Raw genomic sequence first — 26,103 nt, 5'->3', positions numbered from 1 at the left:
CAGAGGCATCAGGAGAGGTGAAAATGTGACTTTAACTTTGACCACAAATCTGAAAGGGGAATGCTTACAAGCTGCCTATGCAATAAGCCACTGCAATGTTGACTGTCCTCACTGTCAAGGTCCTCAGTGCAAAGAATGTAAGCTGTAGAGTGCACTACTTCCTGGACGGGGAAGGCCAGATTCCACAAAGGGCTTCAGAAGTGCTTTAAGTGAAAAGGAAAGGCAAGTTTTCTGTGCACAAGGTCTGTTATTGAACAGGACAGTTTAGATCAACGTGGCTTCAGATTTTTCTGAAATCTGAATTTGGGAAATCTTGGAATCCAGGAATTACCCAAGATACCCTTGCTGGGCCCTGGGAGGTAGGTGGCGGAATGCATTTCTATGTACTCACTCAGATCTCAGAGCATGTCCTTAAAGCCTGAATGTGCCCTGGCCTAATGTCTAGTAGGGCACTTTCAGTCCCTCTAAATCAGGCAAGGAGGGCAGGGGAAACAAAGCATTCTCTAAGTTAAAGAACATTTCCACAACCGTAGTAACATTACATCTGTTTGGTTTGAAACGTGTTGAATGAATATTGGTCAACAGAAATTAAGAGTAACAAAGAGCATGAATAGAGACCAGCCAATTTTAATAACAACAGGACAACATTTGTTGAGTGTTTCTGTTCAAGTATTTCATATTTATTCAGTGCTCCCTAGGTGCCAAGAACTGCTCTGGGAGATTCACTGGTGAGGACCACGGTCCTCCTCTCATGGAGGTCACATTTTAACTTAATGCGGTTCACATTTTATGCACACTTAAGAAGTCTGAGCCAGGTCTCTAAGGTTTTTGACAACTGATTGTTCACAATTCTACTTAAAAATTCATTATAAGCTCAAACTCCAAGTTGAGCCTATTGAAGTTATTGTTCTTTTCAAATAAATGACAGAAAACCAAGAAACCAGTTAAGCAACATCTCCCATTAGGTATGTTAGCACTGAAAACATTCAGAGTGAATTAACTCCTCTAGGTTTGCTTACTCACCAGAAAATGGGGGTATCAAAGAACACCCGTCAGAGCTAAACATGATGATACACGTGAGATCACTGTGCACATCTGTAACAGGGCAACAGTGACTACTTTAGGACCAAACTTACCTTCTATTAAAATCCTACAAGGAGTGTTAGGAAAAGTTACCAAAAAATAACAATGGACCACGAGTGCTTTAAAGCCTATGCAGATTTGGCAGTCACAAGGGTAGCAGAGTCTCCTCTCCTTCTAGGCCAATGGGAGACTGAAGGTTCCAGCCTCTTTGAGAGGAGGTGAGTAGAAGTCGTGTGTCACTTTTGGGATGGACTGCTTATTGCTGGCAGGATACTCCAGAGTTCCTGTCCTGCCCTAAGCATGGGAGACACAGAGCAGAGCCCTCCACTGACCTGTGATGCACACGGAGCAGGAATAAAGATAAACCTGTTGTTTTAAACCATTGAGGTTCTGGACTTGCCTGTTACTATAACACAATCCAGCCCTTCCTGACTGACTCACTTTTTAGGAAGTCATGCCCTTCCTATAATCCAGATCACATTACCTGTAGTGGTTCTTTCATTAAGTTTATCAAAATAACATCTAATGAATTATGACTTTATCAATATAAGGATATTGAATCATGGCCTGGACTCCATGATTCTAGGCCACGAAAAAATTCGGAAACCAAATACATGAAATCAAGTAGGAAAGGAAATGATCTTCAAACTAGTCAGAGGTGCAGAAATACATCTATCCAAATCAGGTTAAAAAAATGTTAAGTTAAAAAAAAAGTCCTCAAAAACTGCATAGGATAAAGTTTTAAAAATGCCCAGAGGGTGTGTGGTCCAGTGTTGTGAATCTGAAGCCTGAGCTGTAAGGTACCGGCTCGCTGCCCTCCACCCACACAGTACAGGAACCAAAGAACAGGCGCAGCTTGTTCCTTTGTGGCAGGTGAAGAATCTTCCCATGACTACTGAATAGTTAGCAGACAAGGTCTTCATCTTAGTCTCCGAAATCTAACTGTACTATAGTCCCGAAAGTATTTCCGGTCTATCCAAGATGGCAAATTTATTCCCCTTAATTGGGTAAGTCAGGTGGCTTATCCTGGTTAGATGTAGAAATAAGTATTTCAAACTGACAGTCAACACCATGGTGATCACACTCTATTCAGCTAGAAATAAGTTTTATAATTAATATGATAATCTGGTATGTTTGTATTTAAGGTTCTTCAAACATTCAATATAATCTGACATATTAACCTTCTAACTTTCATTCTAATTATTTAACCATCATTAATTTGAGAATTTAAGTTCACAAACAGTAGAAAATTTGGAAACTCAATTTATTATACATAGAAATTTAATTAATTAGCTTTACAAGTTAGTTAAGAGCTTGCAAAGATTTTGAAAGTTTTAGGACTGCCCTAATTGGACACTTTGAAAGCTTTTAGAGAATCAGATATTAAAAAAAAAACAAATGTAATTTAAAATGGTTAAGCCTTAAACTCCAAGGAAATTTAGTTAGCCTAGTTTATAAGGTGAAGCTAATTATTTACAGAAATTTTATTTAGTGCCTTTGAATGTTACTTTAAAGCCCTGTAAGTTCCTCCTATGCACAAAGTTCTCTTGGACATTAAATTCTTTTTAAAAAGAGCTTCATATAGGAGAGGTTTTTTCTCTTTTTCAAAATTATTTGTTTCAGTCCCTTTCTCTTTCAAAATATTTTTAATGTCCTTAAATTTAACATCAAATTAAAGTCAACACTGAGCCTTTTATTGGTGTAGCCTAATAAAACAATGGAAGGGGGTAGAGGGAGATGCATTTCGTTTTTCCTTCCTAGTTGTCTCATCTTAATGCTACCAAATACCAGGGTGAACACACAGCACACTCAGAATACAAAGTGTCCTGGAAGAAATGCAAAATCGCATTATGTCCAAGAACCATTCCTTCCCTTGCATTATTATCTCTACCTGTTCCTCCAACTTCTGTTAAGGCCAGCTATTAAATCATATTGATTCCCATTCTATGCAAAACATGGACAATATTTCACAGCAGGCGCTCAGAAAATATCTGACGAATTATAAGTAAATGCACTAGTAATTAAGGTGCTAACTCTGCTTAAAAACAGAACAATGCCACTTCACATTAGTTTTCTAACCCTTCTAGTCATGTATTTTTACCTTACTTAACTCAATGAAAGAATTATTTCTTTTGGAAGATGTATTAATGTCATCCATCTCACCAAGTAGCAGATATTACAGTGTTTTAGTAACCAGATGGTCAGTATCTTATAAGCCCAAATAGTTGATAATAGCTCCCAAAGGCACTTAACTAACTCCCACAGAGAGAATATACAACTTCAAAGACAAATACTGTTTTTGTCAAATATAGCTGGAATCATATAAGAATGTGTCCTTGGAAAAAAGGAAATAAATAAGCAAAACAAAATGAATAATAAGAAATAATCATGTTTATATAGTTTCAGATTTTATTTTCATAATTATCTTCCCAAAGAAGCAATAATCTGCATTTCCATAATAACACATTTAATATTCTACTCATCAAAGAGCTGGAAAAAGTAGGAATAAAGCACAAATACCATACTCTGCATATATATGAATAAATTCAATATATTAAATACATTTTGTAGGCTGACTGTACTTGCAGTATAACAGAACATTGAATGTTGGATTCTGAGCATGTTCATGCAGATTCCACTTCGGTGAAAGTAAGGACAGTGTTTCCTTTTGTAAACACGAGTTCTCCACGCTGGCTATTCTCTGAAAATAATGACTTATATTCATGGAAAAATTAAATGAATAAATGTGGAACCAGTGCCTTTTACTGGACACCACACAGGATAACCCTGACGTCCACAAGTCCGTCTATTAGTTCTCAAATGTGAGTAGGGAGGGTGGCAAGAGGTTGCCCTTGTATATGACTTTCATGTTGTTTAAGACTCACTTGCATTGCTGCTGCAGAATGCACTGAATCACTCCTCATTTTTATTTAATGTGTGAGAAAAGAGTAAAAGTAAAAACAAAAATTCCAAGGGTGCATGGTAACATGGTCTATAAACAAATGGTGTAAAATGTCCTGTAAGTGCTGCCAGGTCTGTTTAACCAGATTGCTAATTAACTCAAATGAGCAATAATATCAGACTCTGGAAGTTTCTCCCTGGATCTAAAGGGTACTAACTACAGCAATGACAGTGTCTTTGAAATATTAATGCCATTAAATACAACTGCCTAAATACAGTTTTAGTAAGAATGTTCAAAGTTAATCTCCAAACAATGATTGAAAATTAGCTGCTACCCACTAATTATGCAAGCAACCTAAGGAATCAAAACATCAAATTTATTAGTGTTTTGAATCAGACCTCCTATAAAAATTTTTATCCTGCTATCCACCCACCCCAAGCACAGAAATGAGGATGTTATCCTGTCTAAGCTCTCCAACAGAACCATCTCTGGCTAAAACCACTTGTAGTAATCTACCTTAGTGTTTTCAGGGAGTCGAGCAAAACTGAGCACACTGAACTTGCAACAAGTGGGACTCTGAGGAGAGGGACAGGGCTCAAACAAACAGGAAACCACTCTAGGCTACATCTGCCTGCAGAATGCACACTGCTGGTGTTCAGAGCCTCTTCCAAATTGGTAGATTGAGATGGATTTAAACCACATAGGATGATAAAGGAATGCTTGAAAATAACCTTTTAAATAATACCTATAAGAATCAAAATATTGGCAGCATAGTACTTTAAATGTAAATACTTCAAAAACAATTCTCTTGTTTCGGCTAAAATTTGGTGGTAAACAGCATTTCCTGTGTCACATAACTGGCCTGTTACAACTCTAAATGAATCAAATTATTTTGGAGGGATAAAAATGTGTATATAAATTGATGGAAGTATTACCTCTTTGTTAAAATGCATAGAAAGGTCCACATTAGTTCCCATTTACACAAGAACCACGTGCGTTTGGAGACAGTCACTGTGTGTGTGAGGAGGGATGGGGGTGGGCTTTGGTGGAAGAAATACCCACATTTCACAGAGAACTGAAGACATTTACAGAGTCACTTCCATATGCTACCTTCAGAACTTTCAAACTTCAGATGAATCTTTTATTGGGCTAAATAATATTGTAAAGATCAAAAGAGCTTTCTATCCCAATTTTGCCTCTGAAAAGATTTAATAATTTAAATGTAGCTAATATTATGAGGAATAAATTTCCTTTTCAAAACATAACAAATGTTTATTATTTTGTTTAACTAGTATGCCTTTAATTTTAGCAGCAATTATCAAATGAAATGCAAAGAAAATTCTCTAACAAAAAATTATAGGAAAAAGAATATACTTGTGTCCCTTTTGTTTAGAACACAATTTGTCTAGAATTTGGCTTGCAAACTTTAAAATCAACTGCATTAACATGTGACAGTATTTTTTTCTGTTAATTCCTTCTAATGTTTTTGGAAAGAAAAAAAATGCTTCACAGATAGTGGGTACAATGGGTGATTTGGGGAAATGATAACTAAAAAAATCAGTCTTTTTTAGCATTCAAAGCCATGACTGCAATGAAGTCTCTCGATGCCCTCAGACCAGTTCCAAGTCCATGAATGGCACGTCAGGATTTTCCCCTTTCTTTCTGTAAAGCTTAGCATAGCCCTCCTGCATATTCATCTTCATCTTCCTCCACAGCAGTGGCAGTGGTGCCTTCAGGCTTGACCTGTGGTGTTGCTGCTGCTTTCTTCTTGATTCCCCCTCCTGGAACCACCAAACTCAGGCCCAGCTTAGCATACTGTCAACAACAAAACATCTTTTCAAACTACACTCTCCACATGGATGTCACAACAAACCGCAGATACTACCTTATGACAACCAATTACGGAATTAACCAATAACTAATTACGGAAAACACACAACACAAAACTCAACATTGCTCTGCCTTCAATAGGTCATGACCTTAATGTGACAGATACACAACTAGCAAAAATGTCAAATTATAGGCCACACTTAGGAATCTGAGATAATCGGAACATAGTAAGTTAAGTACCACTCATAGTTCCTATGAAATAAAGATCTGTTGAGTAAATGAAGAGTGCAGGCTAGAGACAATTTCTTTAAAAAATACATATAAATTTACAAAAGCCTATTAAGAATTTATCAAGAAAAAAATGGTTCCTCTATATACATTGTGATAAAAAAAAATTGAAGATCTTAAGCTGATCTGATACCACAAGACTAAAGTTGCAAGACCAAATCAAATGAACTACTGCCCACAAACCTACTGAGAAGGGAAATCCAAAAGAACAGAAGCTCACTGTTGAGGCCCACTTTCTGTATATGGTACCGTGTGAGGCTGTTTTGTGAGCACAGACTAATCCACTCTTCAGAGCAGGCTGGCAAGACAGAGACCAGTTGCTCCATTTCTCCTGATGAGTTAACCGAGGCTTACAGACAGTTAGTTAATAACCTGCATCACACAGCTAGCTGTCACAGGAATGGAATTCCAACAAGTCTATCAAATTACAAAGGCCACTACGCGATGGGTCTCTTTCAGACAGTGAGCCTAAACAAAACTTAATAAACTAAACAACCTGTGGAGGTCAAAAAGTGAAAGAAACCGAAAAAATGGAGTTAAATAAAAAAAAATACACATATGGTCAACACAGGTAGATGGATAAATAACTGGCTGTAAACCTACATGGTTGACATTCAAACAACCTAAACCTATCAAAAAATGCAGTGCAAATGCTAAGTTCCCTTTTGAGAAGTATCTTGAAATAAAAGAAATAAACAGGGAAAATAGTTCACAAGTCCACAAGAGAGATAATCTCATTAGAACCCTCTTCCATTCAAGAGGAAAGAAGAAAAATAACCAAAAGGCCGCTTACATCGTTGTCCATGTATTTGAAAAGGGGTGAGTTGCAGACCTCTGACACTTGATCTTGGTCTTGTTGGTCATATCCTTCAAGAAGCTGTTCGAGTGCAGCACAGTCTTCACTCCCATTAAACCCTGGAATGCTACAGCAAGCACAAGTCACACATCTCCACCTGTTCCTCCTCACCCCGTGATGAATTTGCCCCCCAGCAGAGGTTTGGCAACATTTGGGCACATTTTTAACTGCTGCAATCGAGCAGAGGTCAGAGATGAGACTAGACATCACACAGTGCACAGGACAGGCCCGCAAACAAAGAATTACCCACCCCAAAATGTCAACAGTGCCAGGATTGGGGCTGCTCATTGTAAACATCTCAAACAAGAAAATCCCTTTTTCAGATCTTCCTGTAGCATATATTCTGAGAACTTTCCTTATTTTTTGTTATTCTCTTTTTCTTAGAAGGCAAACATAACAAAATCATTCAAGTTTTTCACCTCCATGGAAGTTCCAGGAGAAAAATACAAGAAAGAACACTCTTGTAAAAATCCTGCTGTAAAAAACTGAAACAGTAGTCAGGTGCTCCTGTCACAATGAAATTTTTTTTTTAAATTTCATAGCCAGGGTTATTTATCTAAGTATTAATCTCAAATTAATAGAAATCTTAACATTCCAAGTGAATTCAATGCTTTCAGCGTCTTACCTGTAGCTCTCCCTGACACATCTTTCTGCAGCCACATAGTCACTTCTGTGGAGATGAACTAAGACTTGAGCAATTGTTTTCTAAAACAAAAGAGGTGATTAGGGTCCAAAGTTATAGCTACTTCATAAAGTCAGCTTCCTGACATCAGGACCTTAGCATTCAGAGTTTGAGTCTTTACAAAGAAATGTATACAATTCTGCAGTAATTTTCACAGGACATTTGGGGGAAATATCCTGAAGTAATACACCTCAAACTCCAATGTACAAACAGACTACTCAGGGGTCTTATTAAAACGAAGACCTTGAGCCAGTGGGCCCAAAGCAAGCCCGAGACCCTGCTGTCTGTAAGAAGCCCCCAAATGGTCCTGATACTGCTAGTCTGAGAAACACACAGAGTAACAAAGCCTTAGAACACAACCACACATTTGAAAGAAAATTTGTTTTAAATACTTACATTCGTAGGTTTAATCTTGAAAAGGAAATTAAAAAGGAAGACAAAACTCTACAATTGTACTTCCTCTCTCTTAAAGAAATACTAGGAAACTAGAATGAATGGAGATTTTAGATAACAGAAACAATGACACTATTTATAAGTCAACAAAAGCATTAATAAGATCAAAGATATGACTAATAAGATTATCAGCAGAATGGCCCTTCAATCTTTATTATCTCTATTTTTGGAGTAACTTTTACTTTCAAGTTCCTGGAATCTTCTCATCTCCTTATTACATTAAACCCATCTAGTATTTTATTTCCAATATTATTCTTTCACTTCTAATATTCTCATTTAGTTCATCTGTATGGTTTCCATTAAAAATAATTTGCTCTCCATTCATTCATGTGTGTATCCCTTTGCCTCAAGCAGCACTTACAATAGTTGCTTCCAAGTCCTAATCTGGTCATTCCAACACTTGTGTTACCTCTGGGGTGGCACCAGCTGTCTTTTCTCTTAAAAACTGGTCATGTTTTCCTGTGGTCAGTAATTTGGGACTGCACCCTGGACACTGTGAATGTTATGCTGCATAGACTGTCCTCTAATTCTCAGGAAAGTTGGGTGTTTCATGCAGGCAATCACCCTCATCAAGCTCAGACTGCATGTTTTGTCTGCTTTTGCTGGGCAGTGACTCTAGTCTTAGTTCAGTCCCTCTGCTCTGCTTCTTGGGCTCTGCCCTATGCAAGAGTCCAGGGAGGGTGCTTTGAGCCCTGGATAGTGGTGTGGTCTTACTGCAATTCCCAAATCCTATGCTCTGCCTCTGGGTCTGTCCTGTGCAGGCACAGCTGGGGAGTAACACCAAGACTTGTGTGGGTCCATACATACACAGAAAGGGGATTCCCTATTCCAGCTCCTTTTTCTGGGGTTTTCTCCTTGCTCTCTTAGCTTATCTTCCCAGTTCCTCTGGCCAAACAGATTAGGTGTCCATTGGCACTTTAACCGCCACAGCTATAGCCCCATGACTAGGGCTTCCTCCGCAGAGTGAAGCCAAGGGAAGAAAAAAGAGATGAAAACAATGGGGTCTCTTTTCCTGGATCCTCTGGATAGAAAGATGAGGTCGATGGGTTCTTTAGGAGTTGTAGCTGCTGGAGCCTCTGCTGCCCAGATCCATGACTGAGGCTTCTCTTAAGTCAATGCCACAAGAGGAACAAAGAAAAATCCTGGAAACCCATTTTTACATTGGTTGCTTCTCTAAGTGTTTACTTGCCTCCATCATCCTGTTCTACTTTCCAAATAATTGTTTTTTGTATTTTCTCTGGAAGTTTTAGTTGTAATCAAAAAGAGGGATAGGCTTAGTCCAGTTTGGTCAAAAACAGAAGCCCAAAAACATTATTAAAAAAAAACATACAACTATCGATGGAATCTGGTTATAGGTATGTATTTACACCAATATGAAAAATTATCTAATGAAAAGCCAAAAATAAGCATTTCCAAAACATACCTTATAACAAGTTGGATAGTTCTCAATTTCCTTATAAATATTTTTTTCTTTCTGAATAGAGAGTGCTGCCTCATCAAACCTGAAGACAAAACAAAGAGAGGTAAAATAAGCCAGGACCAAATGATCTACAACAGAGGTCATCACTGTGATGTGTTTGATATGACAGATTTTTAGAGAAATGAAGAAGGTATCATGCATTTCAGCAACCGCTCTGTAATCCATGTTTCCATGAGCTTTGCTCATATGGCTTGTCTTTTAAATGCTCAAATTGCCCTTTTAGCATAAGACAGACAAACAAAAGCAAGAGAAATTATGGACAAGGTTACTTTGAATGGAGAAGTTTAAGTCTGGTAAGGATCATTCATTAATCAATATCTTTCAAATTCAACAAACTGCTTTACGAATGCTTATGAAATGTATTAGAGAGAAAAACTCTCCATTTAATCATCCCAGATTTATTTCCTCCCACCAACAGGCCATCCAGATGCCCTGCCAACACTGCCTCCCACTAAAGAATTACTTCTCTTGCTCTGTCCTCACTGTCACATGCTCCTACTTCCTCAGTGAGCCCACCAGCTCCTGGTGCCGAAAAGAGCAGCAGGGAAAGGCACAAAGATTGAGGCTAGAAAAGTTCTTCCTGCCACCTTTGATCCTGTGCATTCATCTTTTTCCGTCTACTCTCACACACTTACCTTTTCATCCAACCCACTCAGAGGACAGAATGAAGAGGAAAGGATCTCCAAAACTCTTCCTCTGATCCTCCAAGGCCCTACCCCTTTCTTGCCTCCCCAACCCTAATTCCCTCTAAGGCTGATCAGATCACCATCTCCCAGTGACACTGTATTATACTGGGGCTGGCAAAAGCAAGTTTACAGTTGTGAGGACATGAAAGAGTTTATCCTTGGATTGTTATTTATTTATTAATAATTCTATTATTTATTTGTATTCTTTGTCATCTCCTTGTTGTTTCAAGAGTAAGCATTCTGCACTGTTAGGATATAGAGGGAGAAGCGTGTTGCGGTGGCTCGAATTAAAAATACAAAATGTTATACTGTATTTTTCTGTTAATTATTGTTTTAAAAAATATTGGTATTAAAAATATACACAGTGGCTTGGTTTAACTCATGTTATGAATTAATTTGAATTTTTGTGGGCTGTGTGCCCTGTCAACTTACTGCTTTGCAAAATAAGACCCATTGGAGAAATGCATTCTGAATCTCCAAAGTTCCACTTGCTAAATTATGGAAGCAAAGTTGATTTATAAGTTGGGCATGGGAGCAGAATTCTAAGATTGTCCCCCAAGATTCTTGCTCATCATATACACTCCCTGTATAACTTCCCCTTGAGTGTGGGCATGACTGCTGAATATGATGAAATATCACTCCTGTGAGGATTCCAAACAACTGACTTTGAATGAATCAAAGAGAAACCGTCTGAATGGGCCTGAGTTAATCAGTGAGCCTTAGAAAGTTAGAGAGTGGGTGTCAAGAGAGCTGTGCTCTTGCCAACCTTAAACTGCAGCAAGCTACCATATTGTGAATCACCCAGAGGGCATATGCCAAGGGACTACAGGTACCTCTAGAGCTGAGAGTGGCCCCTGGCCAACAGTCAATGACAAAACTGCAGCCTACAGCTGCAAGAAAAGGAATTCTTCCAACAACCAGAGAGCCAGGAAGGAGGTCACAGCCCCACCTGGCACTGTGATGCCACCCTGGAGAGACCCTGAGCAGGGAATCTGGCTACACTGTGCAGGACCTCTGACCGACAAAACTGAGAGATGATAAGTGAGTGTGGGTTTAAGCTGCTAGGATTCCGGTTATCTGTTGGGCAGAAATAGAAAATTAATATGGGAGGATTACATGTATCTATCATTTTTAACTGTCACCACGAGCTTATCACAGATCCTGCTTTAAAACAAAATAATATCACAACAATTTATGAGCACAATGTCCCAATTATATGATTCCAGTTAGAAATCTCAGTATTTCAAGCTTTTCATATATTTAACTATTAAGGCTACATTTTGAACACATGAAATACCATTTCCATGTGCTAATACCTAACAAAACAGCCATCAAAGATACTTTACATTTATATGGGTTTGTAGTAAAAATTTAAAAAGTTGATCAAATTTGCTGAAAGTCCATAAAACTAAAATATAAACAATCCACTTTCAAATGTATCCAGAAAATTATTAATTACTTATAATGAAAAACAGATAATTTTTAATACTCCTAAAAAAATAAAATGTATCTGGTTTGGCTGAAAAGAGAATTTTTATCTTCCTATAATTCAGAAATAAAATTTAAGCCCCACGAAAATTATGTGCATATGACAGGAATTCGACACAGGACCTCACTCAACTAAGCTTTCAATGGATACCTCCCACACAGTGACTCAAAAGTCTTCCTTGAGCCCCAACTACCTACTCAACTCCAAAATATATTTTAACTACCTAAAAAGTTTTTATCCAATTCATCATATTGCCAACAAAACTTATCATCATCCCCAATAAGCCTGGGCATTGCACCAGACAGAACCCAGCTACACAAGGCAGAAACCAAGTGATTATCCTGAGACAGTACCCTCCCACCTGCCCCACATACATCCAGCCTGTCTGTCTCAGATGAGTGGCTGTCTCAGATGATTGATGGAAAGAAGAACTTTGTTTTTCTAAGTGAGTCTTCGAAGTGGGAGTGAGGCAGGGGTGGGAGTGGTTAACTGAAATGAAAGTTGGAGGAGATTCAAGATGGTAGTGAAGTAGGTAAATGCTACACTCACCTCTTCCCAGGACCAAACTAAAATTGCAACTAAATTATAGAAAAATCATCCTGTAAAACCACATGAAAACTAGCTGAAGAGAAATATTATAACCAAGGGTTTATAGAAGTCACATCGAGAATGGCAGGAAGGGTGGAGATGGAAAAAGGCTGGCCCTTCCCTTAAGGGCACAGTGGCTGAGGTTCTAGAGGGATATCTCAGCTGCAGGAGGGTCCCCATGAAAAAAAGTATGGGGTATAAACCCCAAGTCGGACTCCCCAGCCTAGAGCACCAGAGATGAAAAAGTCATCCACATAACAACTCGCTGTGAAAAGTAGTGGGGCTTCTGTCTGCCAGTGAAAGGCAAGAGTCTGCTAGAGACACAGCCAGTCACCCTGGGCTCCAGAAGAGAGGATGGAGCAGAGTAGAGGCATCTGAGGATAGTCTGGGTGCCTCTGGGGAAAGAGCTAAAGGGAAGCCACCAGGATCCCTGTGCTGAGTCACTCTCATACTACACACACCACCTATTTTGGCTAGAGTACTCTCCTTCCTGTGGCATCAGCTTGGAGAAAAACCTGATTCTCCAGACTCCAACTCACCCCACCCTGGGGAGCTTACACCCACCAAGGAGTACAGCCAGAGGCTCCTTCAGTGACTGAGCCTAACAGGCAGCCACAGGTGGAGGCAAAAGGAGGTGGATCTCACTGGGGTGCTTTGAGACTTTTGCTGACCTGCCCCTGAGCCAGTGAAGATAAAGCCAGCTTTCGTGTGCAGCATGGTCCTTCCTGCAAGCACCCAGGCCCAGCAGAGGCAGACATAAACTGGATTCACTGTAGTTCCAAATGGGTAGCCAGGGGAGAGCCACAAGCAGTATCTTATTTTGGCTTGTACCAGAGTCACTTCCAAGAAACTCAGAATCAGCACACCGGTGGCCAGCTTCAGACAGTATCTGAGGAGAATGCTATAAGCTTCACAAGCAGCATATCCAAAGGGAGATCTTGGCAAGCACCCAATCTTGGAGAGAGGAATTCTGCTTTGTGTGGTCAGCACCTGCACATTAGCTCACACAGCATGGCTGGGGTTAAGTCTCACAGTCAGCCAGCCTAAGGGATGATCCCATGCACAAATGAGCCAACAGCAATCAAGACCCAAATATTATAGGACAGCACGCATAACCCACACAAGGAACATTCCAGGAGCACCCAGCTCAAGTGATCATAGAGACTGCATGACTAGACTCCACAGGTCACCCAGAACCTATAAGGGCAACCCACAAAAACGGGAAGTGATATGAGATCTATCCAATACACAGAAACAAACACAAAGAGGCAGCCAAAATTAGGAGACAAAGAAACAGACCCCAAATGTAAGAACAGGTGAAATCTCCAGGGAAAAAAACTAAATAAAATGGAGGCAAGCACTTTATTGGACATCAGGTTTATAGTAAGTGGTTATAAGGATGCTCAATAGCAAAGAAAAAGGACATCAAAACCATAAAAAATAGATTAATCACAAATAAAGAAAACAATATCCAAAATGAAGAATACACTGGAAGGAATAAACAGTAGGTTGGATGAAGCAGAGTATCAAATCAGCAATTTGGAAGACAAGGTAGGCAATCAGAACAGCAAAAAGAAAAAAGAATTTAAAAAGTTAGGATAGCTAAGGGTCTTTTGGGACAACTCGAAGTATAACAACATACATATCATAGGAGTACCAGAAGGAAAAAGAGAGCAAGGGATCAAGAACCTATCTGAAATAATAATGACCAAAAAGTTCCCTATCTTGATAAAGGAGAAAGACAATCTCAGGAAGCACAGAGAAATCCAAACCAGTTGGACTCAAAGAGGTCCATATCAGGCACATCATGATTAAAATGGCAAAGGTTAAAGAAAAGAGAATCTTAAAAGCCACACACAAAAAGACAGTTACCCACAAAGTAGCCCCCATAAGACTGTCAGATGATTTCTCAACAGAAACATTTCAGGCCAGAAGGAACTGGCATGGAATAATCAAAGTTATGAAAAGCAAGGACCTACAACCAAAACTACTTTACCCAGCAAGGCTATCACTTAAATTGATGGAGAACTAAAGAGCTTCTCGGGTAAGAAAAAGCTGAAGGAATCTGTTATCACCAAACCAGCTTACAGCAAATGTTAAAAGGTTTGCTTTAAGCAGCAGCAGAAGAAATAGAAAAAATGTATTTAAAAAATAAAATAGCAATAAATACAATCTATCAATAATTACCTTAAATGTAAATGGCTTAAATGTTCCAATCAAAAGACATAGGGTAACTGCATGGGTAAGAAAACAAGACCTATATATATGCTGTCTATAAGAGAGCCACCTCAGAACCAAAGATACACACAGACTTTCTAAAGGGATGGAAAAAGATATTTCATGCAAATGGAAATAAAAAAGAAGCTGGGATATGAAGACTTTATCTGACAACAAATATACACTAAAACCAAGCCTATAGTAAGAGACAAAGGACACTACTTAATTACAAAGGGAGAAATCCACAACAGGATGTAACCCTTGTATACATAAATGGACCCCACATAGGAGCATCTAAATATGTGAAGTAAAACTTGATAGACATAAAGGGAGAGACGGACAGTAATACAGTCATAGTAGGAGACTTGAACACTCCATTAACATCAATGGATTTATCTCCCAGACAAAAAATTTACAAGGAAACAACAGCCTTAAAGGACACACTAAATCAGATTGATTTAATAAATGTCTTCAGAGCATTTTACCCCAAAGCAGCAGAATATATTTTAAATATTCATGGAACATTTTCTAAGATAGACCACATTAGCACACAAAAACAAGTCTCAATAAATTTAAGAAGACTGAAAAAATATCAAGCATCTTCTAACCATAGTAGTATGAAACTAGAAATCAATCACTAGAAAAAAATGGAAAAACAAAGACATGGAGGCTAAATAACATGTTACTTAACAAGGAATGGGTTAACAATGAAATCAAAGGAGAAATCAAGATACCTTGAGACAAATGAAAATTAGAAGACAACCTAAAATCCATTGGGCACAAGGAAAGCAGTCCTAACAGGGATGGGCCTACTTCAGAAACAAGAAAAATCTGACTAAACAATCTAACTTTACAATTTAAGGAAGTTTGAAAAACAAAACAAATCAAAATAATAATAAGCCCAAAGTTAGTAAAAGGAAGCAAATAATAAAGATGAGAGCAGAAATAAATGAGGTAGAATCCTAAAAAATGATAGAAAAGATCAATAAAACAACAGCTGGTTCTTGGAAAGATAAACAAGATTGACAAACTTTTCTCTAGACTTACCAAGAAAAAAGGAGAGAGGACCCAAATAACTAAAATCAGAAATGAAACAGAAGTAACAACTAAACCCAAGGAAACACATATGAGCCCTGGCTGATGTGGCTCAGTAGAATGAGTGCCAGCCTGAATGAGTGCTCAGTAGAATGAGTGCTAGTTCGAGTCCCAGTCAGGGCACGTGCCTGGGTTGCAGGCCAGGTCCCCAGTTTGGGGCATGCAAGAGGCAACCACACACTGATGTTTCTCTCCCTCTCTTTCTCCCTCCCCTTCCACTCTCTCTTTAAAAAAAGAAAGATATAGATAGTGAGAAAATATTAAAATATTATGAACAACTATATGCAAACAAGTTGGACAACTGGAGGAATTAGATAAATTCCTAAAAACATACAAGTTTCCAAAACTTAATCAGGAAGAACCAGCTTAAAGTAGTAATCAAAAAACTCCCAACAAACAAAAGTCCTGGCCCAGATGGCTTTACAGGTGAATTTTATCAAACATTAAAGATCTAACACCTCTCCTTCTTAAACTATTCCAAAAGATTCAAGAGGAGGGAAGACTCCCAAAGTCAATTTATGAGGCCAGCATTACCCTAATTCAAAAGCCAGATAAAGACATTTGAAAGAAAGAAAATTGTAGGTCAATATCCCTGATGAACACAGATGCTAAAATCCTCAACAAAATATTAGCAAACTGGATCCAACAATACATTGAAGAAATCGTATACCATGACCAAGGGGGACTGACCCCAGGATGCAAGGTTTGCACAATAGCCACAAATGAATAAACCTGATACACCCCATAAACAAAATGAAGGATAAGAACCACATGATCAGATCAATAGATGCAGAAAAAACATCTGATAACATCCAGCACCCATTTATGATAACAACTCTCAGCAAGGTCGAAACAGGGAACATACCTCAACATATTAAAGGTCATAAATGACAATCCTACAGCCGATATCACACTCAACAGGCAAAAACTACAAGTGATTTCCTTAAGATCAGGAAAAAAGGGATTTCTGCTTTCACTACTCTCATGTAACACAGTAGCAGAAGTCCTACCTACAGCAATCATAAAGAAAAAAAACAAAAGCCATCTAAATTGTAAAGGAAGAAGTAAAACTGTCATTATTTGCAGATGACATGATACTGTATATACAGAACCCAAAGGTTCCACCAAGAAACTACCAGAACTGATAAATCAATTTGGTAAAGTAGCAGGATACAAAATTAATTTCCAGAAATTGGTAGCATTTTTATACACCAAAAATAAACTGTCAGAGAAGGAAACTAAAAACAATCCCATTCATAATTGCTTTAAAAAGAGTAAAATGCCTAGGAATAAATCTAACCAAGGATGCAAAAGACCTGTACCTGGAAAATTAGAAGACACTGAAGAAAGAAACTGAAGAAGATACAAGTAAGTGGAAGCACATACCATATTCATGATAAGAACAATTAACATCATTAAAATATCCATACTTCCCAAAGCAATCTATAGATTCATGCAATTCCTATGAAGATACCAATGGCATAGCTCAAAGAATGAAAACAAAAATTTAAAAAAGTTATATGAAAGCATAAAAGACCTGGAATAGCCATAACAATCTTGAGAAAGAACGAAGTTAAATAAATCACACTACCTGATGTCAAACTATCCTACAAAGCCATAGTAATCAAAACAGCATGGTACTTCCATAAAAACAGTCATATAGATCAATGGAACAGAGTACAGAGCCCACAGTGAACACACACCTTTATAGTCAATTGATATTTGACAATGGAGGCAAAAACATACAATGGGGTAAAGATAGTTTATTCAACAACAGTATTGGGGGTATTGGACAGATACATGCAAAAATATAAAACCAGACAACCTTCTTACACTATGCACAAAAATAAACTCAAAATGGATTAAAGACATAAATGTTAGACTTAAAACCATAAGAATCCTAAAAAAAAACATAGGCAATATAATGTTGGACATTTCTTGTGACAATATTTTTTCTGACATATCTCCTCAGGCAAGGTTAACAAACAAAAAAATAAACAAATGGGACTACATGAAACTAAAAAAGTTTTGCACAGCAAAGGAAACCATCAACAAAATTAAAAGACAAATTACAGAATGGGAGAGCATATTTGCTGGTGATACATCTGAAAAGGGCTTAATATTCAAAATTTATAAAGCACTCATACAACTCAACTCCAAAAAAACCCCACAAACAATCCAATTGAAAAATGGGAAAATAACCTGAATAGACACTTCTCCAAAGAGAACATTCAGATGGCCAACAGATATGTTAAAAGATGCTCCACCATCACTAATCAGAGAAATGCAAATTAAAACCACAATGAGATATGACCTCACACTTATCAGAACAACTATCATCAATAAATCAGCAACCCAGTGTTGACAAGAATGTGGAGAAAAGGGGAACCTCACACACTGTTGGTGGGAATGCAGATTCTTGCAGCCACTGTGGAAAGCAGTATGGGAGTTACCTCAAAAAATTAAAAGGAACTGCCTTATGACCCAGTGATTTCATTTCTGGGAATTTATCCAGAGAAACCTGAAACACTAATTCGAAAGAATAAATGCGCCCCTATGTTCACTGCAGCATTATTTACAATAGCCAAGATTTGGAAGCAGCCCACGTGTCCATAAGAATATGAGTGAATAAAAAAGCTGTAGTATATTTACAGAATGAAGTACTACTTGTAAAAAATGAAGGAAATCTTACTGTTTACAACAGCATGGGTGGACCTGTACAGCATTATGCTAAGTGACATAAGCCACTAAGAGACAGATAAGTACCATATGATTTCACTCGTATGTGGAATCTAGTGAACAAAATGAACTAACAAGGAAAACAGTGACAGACTCATATATAGACAGAAGGCTTACAGCTGTGAGAAAATGGGAGAGGTGAGACTGGGGAGGTGGTGGAAGGACTGAGCAAAACAGAAAAAAAAAAGAGGAATAACTCATGCATGTGGACAAAAGTGTGGTGACTGCCAGGGAGAGGAGGGTTGGAGGCAGGTGGAGGAGGTATGGGGGGATAAATGGTAATGGAAATTTGACTTGGGGTTGTGAACATACAAAACAGTGTACAGGTGATGTGTTGTGGAATTGTGTACCTGAATGCTATATAATTTTGTTCACCAGTATCACCCCAATAAATTCAATAAAAAGGAAAAAATGTAAATCTAAAAGAAAAAAAGAAAGTGGGATTCTCTCCCTCACTGGGTATTACAGCAAAGCTCCCTGGATTTAGGGTCACTATGAGCCAACCATACAGTGTACCAATCTACTCAGCTGCCTCAGATCTTTGGAAGGCACAGGAACAGAAAGTCTCACAGGTAAGTCAGATAAGCGTGTTGGAAAAACCTTTGCCAAGAGGAAGCAAGGACACTGGTCTAGAACTTATTTAAGGGCTCCCAGATGTGACCATTTCACAGATGAAACGTAACTCACTTCTGCATTACAGCTCTCCAGAAATACAAGAAAAACAAGAGACTAATACCAATATATTAAATAGGTTATTTAATTTTGCTATGCTAGGATATAAACTAAACTATTAAGTTAGAATTAAATCTTACAGTCTCAAGTTGATGAAAAAATATATGCTTATTAATTAAATGTAACAAGCATAAAACTTTAAATTTCATTCCATATTCTATCAGATGTTATTTATACAAAGTATAAAATTACCATCTGTTTCATTTATTTTAGGCAAATGATAGTCTCAAATGAGATTATAATCAAAGTATAAATTCAAGATATTCAAACAGCACATAAATTACCTCAATTATCTTTGCTATTATTGACTCTCCATGTTTTTCTTACCTTGCACTACTTAAATTCCTGATAGAATTACAGTGGCAGTTGACTTTTAATCTTTTTATACCACATACCCAGTGATACTTATAAAAGTATCAAATTCCTTAATACTCCTAGTAAATTGCAATCAATTTTTACATTAGACAAATTTTAAAAATATTTCCACATTAATTTTTGTCCAACACTGCATTAAATACTATCATTTTAAATGCATTTTTAAAGATAAAAAAGCAATAAAACAAATTCACGAAGTAAACAAAAGACTTCTTGGTTGCCCTAGATTTTTAAGTGTCCACCTTTCAAGGAATCAAGATAACCCTCTCACTCCTGCTGCTCTTTCAATTCACACATTTCCCCTCTACTGACACTGTGAAGAAAACTTAGTACTTGCTATAAAATCATGATTCTCAGACACATATCACAACTAACCAGTAACTTCTTCAGAATGGTGGTGGCTACCACCCCTAAATGGAGCTCTCTTAAGGTACATGTATACATAACTGGAAAATGTTCCTCCACTGACCTCCCCAGGGACATCTTAGATCCACCCCCTCTTTGCTACTTCCCCTAAAACACAGTTTTAGATAATCTGCATTTCAGGCAACAAAAGAGAAAAGGATGTGGAAAGCAGAAATACCTTAAGGAAGCTGAAGCAGAGCACACTCCTACACAGAGTCATCCCACCTTCTGCCCTTACTTCCAACTCCACTTCTTAGGCCTTCAGTGGGGCCCTGTGGAAAGGCCCCCACTTCAAAGAGCAGTGGAAGGCAGTGGAAGCCTTGTAGGAGGACCATTTGGGGTGGGAATAAATGAGAAAAGGAGGTAAAGGTATGCCAGACCTGCCTATCTGCTCAGTGACAAAGACTCAAAGACACAGCTTCCTGCTTCTACAGTGTGGAGCCCCGATCACAAGGATCAAAATCTAGGTACCACCTTTCACTTCAGCTATTCTGCAACAGCCTGAAACCACCACCATGGTTTTATTTCTGCAAGGAATCCTTTCAGAGACTAAACTCAATTTTTTAGGCTACCATTTATTAGTTGGACAATGCCAGAGTTAACATTTCAACTGTTTTAATTTCTAGGAAGCCAAGAGCATTAACATGAATAAAGGTAATAACCCAAGGCTGATTTATAGATTAAATTGTGCTTCATGGTTTAATATAAAGTCTTAATTTAAAAACAGAATAAAAATGTTATTGTTTAATCAATGAAAAAGTCCTATAAAGTTGTACATTTAAATGAGAACATTTAATAGTTATTAATTCTGTATTAATTTATTCTGATGCTACTCTAAATGTTTGAATTATATTTTAGAATCTGCAGTCTTAATGAAGAAAAAAAATCCTTAATTCAATCTCAGAAAGGGATTCATATATTACTCAGTCATTTCTTTTTTGATTCCTTGACAAAATGTGTCTTGGGTCTTTCCTGTCAATGGGACTAGGGGCATATTTCAATTAAGATATCTATCTTCAGACTCACAGTCTCTTATGGGTATTTATCTTAACTGTTGTAAAATAAGAGCTCAGCAAACAGAATTATATGAATGACAGAAATTATTTACTAAGTTTAAATTGAGGCAAAGTAAAAAAGAAAGGAAGGTCCAAAAGGGATTCTAGGTTTCTGGGATCCAGCTGTTTGTGCCTTAGGCCATATATTTAAAAGATAAAAAGTAAATACCCTATTTAATGACACTATTTGGTTATCAAAAAGTTGTCTATTTTCAGGGGTGAGTATTTAGGGCATCTTGTTATCTATGCCTACAGATACTTCTCCTCAAGAAGAGACATTACAATCTAACGAAGTATCAGATCCAGAAAATTGCTCTCTAGTGCTGCTGAGCCAGCTCTTATGCAGTAAAAGCACAATGTATGATACTTTTTGAAGTTACACTTTAGAAAAACAGCAGATCTTTTAATATTTAACTCAATGTGCCATCTCATACACATCAATTTTTGTACTGGGTCACCTGGTGTGTCTATGGCTTACACCAAAAAGACTAACATGCCAATCCCAAAATTACTTAACTAGTTCCAAACATGAACTAAAGGTATAATATACATGGACAAACATGAACAGTTTTGGAAAACTTACCTGCGTCCTCGTACTAGCAGTCTGGAAGCTTTTCCTAGTAATTCAACTGCCTGCCGTAAACGTTCCTCATTCTGAAGGAATCAAACAAAAGAGAGCGTTGGCTGCTTTAATGGAGTAATATTTTTCCCTCCAATAACTACCAAATAAAGAAGTAATGGCACTCAATATGAGCGTGAGGGGTTGTGGTGGGAGGGTGGCACCAAAAGTAATGGGCTAGTCCACTTCATTACTCTCCGATAGAAAAATATAAGGTTCAGCTGTGAGTACAGGGAAGTTCCATAAAGTAACTGCTGTTTCTCTATTTTCCTGCATATTATGAATCGAAATATTCTAAGTATACTTGAAGAAAAAAATTCAAACTTACTTCAAACACATTAGCTGTCTGTTGATATAACTGTACAGCCTTTTCTGGATCTACATTTTCTATAAGCCTAAATTAGAAAAGAAAATTTGACTTATGTGAGAAATAGAAAACTTATTTCTCAAAGGACTTTATTAAGACAAAAAGATAAAGGCTTCTGTGCAGAGACTCTTCCACACACTCACTTTCCAGCTCGCTCCAACGCCATGGCTGCTGTGTCAGGGGTGCCGTTTTCTAGATACATCATGCTGGCTTTCTCAATCAGCTGAACAGCCTCCGGTAGTTTCTGCATCTCCTTTAGGCAAAAGATACAGTGTGGATCAGCAAATGCACCATCTTAAATAATCAAAGTTAATCTAAAATTCAATTATCTTATCCCTGAGTCATGAAGGTAAATGAGTCAAACCTTACACAATAAATATACTTAAAATGAAATGCCTTCACAGTTATTCTCCCCATCAAGCTTCATTTAGCCAAACTAAATATGTATCAGTTAATTTCTACAGAGAATTCATCACTTCACAGAATTTCAGGGAAACTACACAAAGAGTGAAAACCAAAACATTTGCTCCTGTTTTTGTAAGCATTCAAAATTCTTTGAACATTAACTGAGTCCCTACTATATATATATGGACTACACAAAACCAGTAGCCCAAACAGCTCTATCTTACTTACAAGTGCCTCTTGTTTAAACCATTCAGTATTTTAAATCAGATACTTTCACAAAAGCTGTTTTATGACTTCCTATTTTTAAGAAATATCAGAATCTATGGCATCAGCAAGCTTACATTCCCGCATGGCAATAACACTCTAGGGCTAAATAGCAGTGGTCTTGGTAGAGGCATACCACCTGCTGGAGGTAGACTCACTTCTCCCCATAAATCCTACTAGCCTACACATCCAGGCCCACCTCCTTCATCTCGATCACTCCCCTATCCCCTGAGTTTGCAACCATCTTCCATGCTGAACGCCAGCAAAAGAGTAACTCTTTTTTTTAATATATTTTTTAAAGATTTTATTTATTTATTTTTAGAGAGGGAAGGAAGGGAGAAAGAGCGAGAGAGAGAAACATCAATGTGCGGTTGCTGGAGGTCATGGCCTACAACCCATGCATGTGCCCTGACTGGGAATCGAACCTACGACACTTTGGTTCACAGCCCAAGCTCAATCCACTGCCAGCCAGGGCAAAAGAATAACTCTTTATCTTACCATTAAACCATAAGTCTCAGCATCCTGTGGACATCATATCTAGTGTCTCCATATCAAAACTTTTTTAAAAATTTAAAAAATTCATTTAAAAGTTTGATATAAAGTATACAGGCATTATTTATTTAGGGTTGACATGTTGTATGTTAATGTAAGCTCCATGCTAACACCTGTTTCCAAATCCACCTATTTAGTCTCTCACTAAGTTGACAAATTTTTTAGGATGCAAAACTTGCACTCTAAACTTTAAAATGTAACTTTTTATTATTTAGCTATGGAGATAAATAATGAAACAGACTAAAAGACACTGCACAGAGTAAGCTGCTATCAAACTCAAGTGTAATGATATCAGTTAATATAACCTCAAATCTAGGTGAAAAAAATCTTTTTTTTTGTTATAGAAACCAAAAGTCAAGGAAAGAATCAAGTGTTTATGGTATACGTTGAAGGATATTTGGTAGAAAGGGAAGGTGAATGTAACAAAGTCTATTTCACCCACTTTAATTCTGAGGGTTACTTTGGCTTTTACAGAATATTTCTTCCCCCAATTCACTGATCCATTAATTAAACAAATATATACTGAGAAGGTACAATATATAAAACATTAGGGGGATTAAAGAAATATATCACAAGGTACTATCCTTCATGAGTCTTACCCTTATAGGTAGGGGCAATATGAAGTACCATCTAAGTAATGTGTTTAAAAATTAATTAAGTACCTCTTCTTGCTTTTGCATCAAATCAAGGATGACTATGAGCTGCAGAGGCCCAACCACAATGCTGACAACTCTCCATAAAAAAAAGATGGGCTGCCTACCTAAAAGTTATACTGTTTTATACTCTTCACCCTGTTCTTCTAGTACGGCAAAATCATAATGATAAAATTAAAATGTGCCCATTCTCAGTGGCTTGGCCTGTGTGCTGTAGTAACCTCATCACTTCTTTGGAGCGAATAGGATATGAAATCACAACAGCTATGAAATGACAGAGCCAGAGGTTGATCCAACAAGTCCCCATGTCTTCCCCTGAGTCTCCACTGACAAACTCTCCCTTCCTAAACTTCAACGGGGGATGAACATGAAGGTTTGTATGACAAAATGGCGGAAACTTTATCCATCAGGGAGCTCAGGACTCCTAAGAGTCCTAATTGTCTCATGACTATTCAAAAGCATTTAATTTAAATACAAGAGAATGCCAGACTGTACTTTCTTTTGTCTTTTTCTTTATTCATAGGTTTATTTTCCTTCATTCAAAGCAGTGCCTTTTAAATCCTTAAATTAAAAGATTAAAAATGCCCTGGCTGGCGTAGCTCAGTGGATTGAGCGCGGGCTGGGAACCAAAGTGTCCCAGGTTCGATTCCCAGCCAGGGTACATTCCTGGGTTGCAGGCCATAACCCCCAGCAACCACACATTGATGTTTCTCTCTCTCTCTCTCTCTCTCTCTCTCTCTCTCTCTCTCTCTCTCTCTCTCTCTCCCTCCCTTCCCTCTCTAAAAAATAAATCAATAAAAAAAAAAAGATTAAAAAGAAAATAATTTCTGCATAATAATCATTGATGAAAACTAAAGCCTTAGCGCAGCTGTTAGAATACAAGCTGAGGCTGTGAAGATTATATATTATTAGCAATCTAGCATTTCTGCATTAAGACAATGTATCCTAGTAACATGCACAAAGTACACTGAGATTTCATGAGGCACCTTCACACTTCCTAGTCTCAGGGGAAGCTATCTCTCTATTTCTTAATGAATTAGAACTACAATTAGAATTCCTGGGTCAAAGGCTATGAAAACTCTTAAAACCCTTGATATATATTATGAAAGTATTTTTTAATGGCAGAAAATATTCCTGAAAACATTAAATATAAACAGTAAGATACAAAACTGTACATAGAACATTTTCTATTTTCTATATATGTGAAAATGTATTAGGTGAAAATAACTACAAGAAAACTAAATATGTTAACACAATTTCTAACATTCTTTAATCTTTTCAGTACTTGTAATGTTCTATAATGAGCAAGTATTCACTTAAAACAATCAGTAAGACTATAGAAGTTGTAAAAATTAAAAACAGTAAGTTCTCAAAATGCTTTACAATAAATAATTCAAAACAACTTTTTACCATATCAGAGAACATAAAAAAGCAAAGGAAAATGCTTTATTTCAATTGCCACTGGCATACTTTGAGAGTCAGTGTCATAAAGCAGTATATTCTGTCTCACAGCAGTATATTAATTCCCAACCTATTTTTAAGAAGCGGAAATATGAAAAGCAGCATAGCCACATTAACCAAAATATTCCATTAAAAAAGAATCAGTTAAATAGCAACAGCTTAAGTCTTTGTTTCTCTTCAATGCCAACTGATATTTATATAAAACAAGCAAAAATCTCTTTCCATAACTCATGGGTAGTAAAAAATACATACTTGTAATTTTTTACTACAGTAAGATGTCCTACATTTCTCAAAATCAGGGAGACTTCCCACATAGTTCGTTGTTTAGCAATATACTCTCTCCTGGTCACAAAGCTTAGAACCTTGGGGGTTCCCAGTTCCTTCCATAATGTTCTCTTAAATTTCACTTTTAAACTTGTTATCTTATGACACACACAGTGTACCCTGTAGGTCCAATTAACATGGCTTTCTCTTGCCTTACAGCAAGGAAGGAGACTTTTCAACTTCAACATAAATTTACTTCATTATGGGGTAGTTCATTCATTCTACCTATATAACAGTATGACAGAACATTACTAACCTTCAACATCATGCCAGCTTGCTCATAAGCTCTGCAAAGAGAATATAATTTCTAGGATGAGATCTTAAAGAAAAAAGGAGGAGGAAAAACTTTCTTACTACAAATAAGGAAAGTTACTTCACTTTTAACTGGCTCAGGCACTACATATACTTTAGGCTTGCATTTGCACAGAACATTATTTTTTCTTTTTTTATTTTTGAGGGCAATAATGCCTTAGAAACATCAGGCATCTGAATTGCAGGGATTT

General features: G+C 37.4%; 1 protein-coding gene across 1 annotated transcript in view; it reads right to left on the bottom strand.

Moving 5' to 3' along the window:
- Positions 1-3,469: 3,469 nt before the first annotated feature.
- NAPG (NSF attachment protein gamma) overlaps positions 3,470-26,103 on the bottom strand; it is a 30,388-nt gene continuing 7,754 nt past the window's right edge. The window contains exons 5-12 of the mRNA XM_028524399.2: positions 25,857-25,887; positions 22,085-22,194; positions 21,903-21,969; positions 21,539-21,609; positions 9,518-9,596; positions 7,585-7,664; positions 6,897-7,026; positions 3,470-5,800 (exon numbers count right to left, since the gene is read on the bottom strand). Of these exons, the coding sequence (XP_028380200.1) occupies positions 5,657-5,800; positions 6,897-7,026; positions 7,585-7,664; positions 9,518-9,596; positions 21,539-21,609; positions 21,903-21,969; positions 22,085-22,194; positions 25,857-25,887 (712 nt within the window). The 3' untranslated portion in view covers positions 3,470-5,656. The remainder of the gene's footprint in view (positions 5,801-6,896; positions 7,027-7,584; positions 7,665-9,517; positions 9,597-21,538; positions 21,610-21,902; positions 21,970-22,084; positions 22,195-25,856; positions 25,888-26,103) is intronic.

Source organism: Phyllostomus discolor, chromosome 9, assembly GCF_004126475.2.
Source record: "Phyllostomus discolor isolate MPI-MPIP mPhyDis1 chromosome 9, mPhyDis1.pri.v3, whole genome shotgun sequence".
Lineage (NCBI taxonomy): Eukaryota > Metazoa > Chordata > Mammalia > Chiroptera > Phyllostomidae > Phyllostomus > Phyllostomus discolor.
This window is presented reverse-complemented; position numbering and strand designations above follow the sequence as displayed.